General features: G+C 72.8%; 1 protein-coding gene across 1 annotated transcript in view; it reads left to right on the top strand.

Moving 5' to 3' along the window:
• Positions 1 to 4,476, top strand: part of AURANDRAFT_65425 (hypothetical protein) — a gene marked incomplete at both ends in the record, with an annotated part of 8,541 nt that overhangs the window by 2,032 nt on the left and 2,033 nt on the right. The window contains 3 exons of the mRNA XM_009040283.1: positions 70 to 951; positions 1,151 to 2,524; positions 2,607 to 4,411. Coding sequence (XP_009038531.1) covers positions 70 to 951; positions 1,151 to 2,524; positions 2,607 to 4,411 — 4,061 coding nt within the window. The remainder of the gene's footprint in view (positions 1 to 69; positions 952 to 1,150; positions 2,525 to 2,606; positions 4,412 to 4,476) is intronic.

Below are 4,476 nucleotides of genomic sequence, written 5' to 3'. Positions count from 1 at the left end.
GTCGTCGCGGGCAACTACCGCCCGTACTTTGGGGGCGGGCTGCTGGTCACGTGCGCCGCGACCTTCGAGGGCCTCGTCCTCGACGGCAACGCCGCGGACTGGTACGGCGGCGGCCTCGCGTCGTCCGTCGGCGGCGACGTCGTCCTGCGCCGCGCCGTCGTGTCCGGCAACGTCCTCTACGACGCGGAGCCCCTCGGCGACCTCATGATGGGCGGCGCGGGCGTCGCCGCGGCCGTCGGGCCCCTCGTCATCGAGGACAGCCTCTTCGTCGGCAACTCGGCCGGCGACGGCGGCGGCGGCGGCGTCGCCGCGCGCCAGGGCGGCCTCATCTGCGCGAACTGCACCTTCGCGGGCAACGACGCCGCGGACGGCGGCGCGGCGCTCCTCGAGGGCGCGACGACGCACGTCTTCGAGGGCGCGGCCTTTCTCGGCAACGTCGCGCGGGCCGACGGCGGCGCGCTCGCGCTCGGCGCGGGCGGGCCCGAGGTCCACGTCCGCGGGCGCGCGGCCTTCGAGCGCAACGTCGCGGGCGGCGACGGCGGCGCGGTCCACGTCGGCGAGGACGCGCGGCTCGTCGCCGCGCCGGGCTGCGTGCCCGCGACGGCGGCCATCACCGTCGCCTCCGGCGACGCGGAGTACCTCTCCGCGGCGCTCGTGCGCCTCGGCGGCGCCGGCGCGCGGCGCCTCGACGACGCCGACTACGCCTACGCGTACGACGCCTACGCCTACGAGGCCCCCTACGACATCCCGGGCAACAAGACGCTCGAGGACTTCGTCGACTTCTTCGGCGCGTCGACGTACCTCTTCTCCGCGGGCACGGCGTCGCAGAGCCGGCGCGTCTGCCTCGAGCCCGGATCCTACGCGGCCGTGCTCCAGAGCGACGGCGGCTACGGCTGGGCCGGCGAAGTCTTCTCCGTCGTCGCGGGCCGCGACGCCGTCGTCGAGGCGACGGTGCCCTACAGGGCAGCAAAAGAGAACGAAATTCCCAACTTCAAAGGCTCCGATCTCGGCCGTTTTCCACTCGTTTCGGCTGATTTTTGGACGAGCGATCATCTCTCGGAACGGTCTCGAAGCGTGGATGCTTTTTCCGGAACGCGCGCGCGCGGAACACTCACGTTGAAGCGACGTTAATCACCCTTTTGCTGCCCAGGTGCCCTACCTCGGCGTCGGCGCCACGGCGACCTTCGACGTCGCCTTTTTCGGCGACCAGGCCGGCGCGGCGCTGGCCTTCGTGGGCAACGGCGCGGGCGGCGCGGGCGGCGCCGTCGCCGTCGAGGGCGGCGCGGCGGAGCTCGGCGACGCGCGCCTCGAGCGCAACGGCGCCGCGCGCGGCGGCGCCGTCGCCGCGCGCGACGCCGACGGCCTCGTCGCGCTGCGGCGGGCCGACGTCGCGTCGAACGCCGCGGCGGCCGACGGCGGCGGCGTCCAGGTCGAGGCCTATGGCAGCGTCTTCGCCGAGGACTGCGTCTTCGCCAACAACACGGCGCGCGGCGCCGGCGGCGGCCTCGCGGTGCGGGCCGCCGCGGGCGGCGCCGTCGTCGGCGGCGCCTTAGTCGGCAACGCCGCGGCGGCGGGCGGCGGCGTCGGCGCCGTCTACAGCGACGCGCTGCCGCTGAAGCTGACCGGCGTGCGCTTCGAGGCGAACGCGGCGGCGGCGGGCGGCGGCCTCGACGCCGTCGCGTCCGACGTCCGCGTCGACGCGTGCGCCTTCGTGGGCAACGCCGCCGCGGGCGACGGCGGCGCGCTCCGCGTCGACGCGTCGTCCACGGTCGTCATCGACGGCGGCAACGCCACCGCGCCGGACGTCTTCGACACGTCGGGCGACACGCACGTCGCGGACCCGACGATCTTCGACGACGGCATCTGGGGGCCCGCGCTCCGCGGCTGCGCGGCGCCGTTCGCGCTCCTCACCGTGGTCGTCGACACGGCGACGGCGACGAGCGGCACCTGCCCGAGCCACTGGGACTACGGGGGCCCGTCCTGCGACATCGTCAACGTCGACTGCGACGTCTTGGAAACCGACTACGGCTTCGACTGCGGCGGCTGCGGCTGCAACCAGTTCCGCTTCGAGGCGAACCGGTTCTTCGAAATCGCGTCGTCCGGCGGGTTCCACGTCGTCGGCCCGGAGACGTGGATCTCCGGGCAATTAGTGTACATCCAGCAGCTCTGCGTGCCGCCCGGCGACTACGTCCTCTCCGCGTACGACCTCCACCTCAAACGGGGCCTCGACGGCGCGATCATCTCCGTCCGCGCGGGCGGCGTCGAGACCGCGCTCGACGGCGCGGACTTTGTCAACGGCACCGTCGCGTCGAAGCCTTTCGTCGTGCCCGCGCGCGCCGCGACGTCGCTGGCCGACAACACCGCGGGCGCCGCGGGCGGCGGCCTCTACCACGAGACCGCCGCGGCGCCGCCGGGCTTCGGCGCGACGCGCCGGTCGGGCAACGGCGCGGGCGGCTACGGCGACGACGCGGCGACGCCGCCGCGGAGCATGGTCCGCGCGGCCAACGGCTCCTGCGACGTCGCCGTGGAACTCCGCGCGGCCGAACCCCTGCCCGCTCGCCTTCGCCATCTACGACGCCTACGGCGCGCTCGCGACGTCCGCCGAGGCCGTCGCCGTCGCCGTGGACGTCGACGCCTGGTCCGGCGCGCAGCTCAAGAACAGCGACGCGCCCTTCGTCGGCGGCGTCGCCGCGCTCGCGACGCTGACGATCACCGACGCGCCGGGGTCGCCCGTGAACGTCACCGCGACGGCGTCGTCGCCGCTCGCTCGCTCGGCGTCGGCGGCGGCGTCGGCGTCGCTCGCGCCCGTCGGCGTCGCGCTGCGCGTGCGGAGCTGCCTCCCGGGCGAGGCCATCGTCGAGGGCCGCGTCTGCGTCCCCTGCCCGCCGGGCACCTACAACACGGCGCCCGGGGGCGCGTGCGTGACGACGGCCTGCGACGAGGACGGCTTCGAGTGCGACGCGCCGGGCCGGAGCATCGAGACGCTGCCCCTCGAGAAGGGCTACATGCGCCAGCGCGACGACAGCGAGAAGCCCATCGCGTGCGTCGGCCTCGCGCGCAACGAGCTCAACTGCCCCGGCGGCGTCGCGGCCGGCTGCGCGGCCGAGGGCCACGGCGAGGGCGCGACGTGCTCCGTCTGCGCGGGTCGCTACTTCTTCGACGTCGAGCGGGCGACCTGCGAGAAGTGCGACAACACGCTCTCGGACGCGGCGCCGGCGACGGTCGCGTCGATCGTCCTCATCCTCGTCGGGTTCGCCCTGCTGCTCTACCTCCTCGTGTTCATGGCCTCGTCCACGAAGGACGTGAAGAAGACGGGCAAGCTCGGGCGCCTCCGCAACAAGCTCAAGGCCAAGTGGAAGATCGTCTTCGTCGGCTTCAACATCATGGCGTCGATGCCCGCGATGCTCCCCGAGGTGACGTACCCGCGCATGTACGGCGACGTGTTGAAGTCCATCGACTTCCTCAAGCTCGACATCGGCGCGTCCCTGCCGCTGACGTGCCTCCCGACGAGCGGCGGCGGCCACTACGAGACCCTGCTGTTCATGACCCTCGCGCCGTTGGTCGTCATCGCCCTCGTGCTGGCGCTGAGCCTCGTCCGCGCGAGGTGCGCGGGCGCCGCGCCGCCGAATTTGGCGACGTCGCTCGTCTCCGTGACGGTGCTCGTGACCTACCTCGTGCTGCCGGCGGTGACGACGACGATCTTCCGCACGCTCGACTGCGTCGAGCTCGACGACCCGAAGACGGCGGGCACCGCGAAGTTTTTGCGCGCGCACTACCCGACGCGGTGCGACGCGTCCGGCCCCTACGGCTTCTACTTCTTCTACGCCGTCGCCTGCGTCTTCGTCTGGCCCATCGGCGTGCCCCTCCTCTACTTCCTCGAGCTCTACCGGCGCCGCGACGCGCTGAACCCGGACGTCGGCGGCGACGACAAGGAGGCCAAGGCCCGGGCCATCGCCGCGCGCGAGGCGGACCTGAGCGTCGTCCACCTCCAGCTGCTCTACGGGCCCTACGAGCCGGCCTACTACCTCTGGGAGGTCTTCGAGATGGGCCGGCGGCTCTGCGCGACGAGCCTGCTGCTCGCCTTCGACGGGCCCATCTCGAAGCTCTACTTCTCCATCTTCCTCGGCCTGCTCACGGTGAAGATGTACGCCTACTTCTCGCCCTTCATCTCCGACAGCGACGACACGCTCGCGGAGACCATCAACTACGTCGTCGTCTTCATGTTCCTCGGGGCGCTGTCCGCGTTCCTGCAGGCGTTCGACTCGCAGCTCGACTACTTCTTCATCGCCATCAACCTCATGTGCGTGGTCATCATCCTCGCGCTCTGCTACAGCGACATCAACCGCGAGAAGGCGGCGCTCAAGTTCGCGCTCGGGGAGGCGCGCGAGCTCCACAGGAGCCTCTCGAGGCGGTTCTCGTCCTCGAAGCTGGGCGACGACCTCGGGCCCGGCGACGAGGCCGCCGAGGCGGCGCCGG

Source organism: Aureococcus anophagefferens, assembly GCF_000186865.1.
Source record: "Aureococcus anophagefferens unplaced genomic scaffold AURANscaffold_14, whole genome shotgun sequence".
In the NCBI taxonomy this organism is placed as follows: domain Eukaryota; class Pelagophyceae; order Pelagomonadales; family Pelagomonadaceae; genus Aureococcus; species Aureococcus anophagefferens.
Note: the sequence above shows the minus strand (reverse complement) of the source record. Positions and strands in the feature narration are given on the sequence as shown.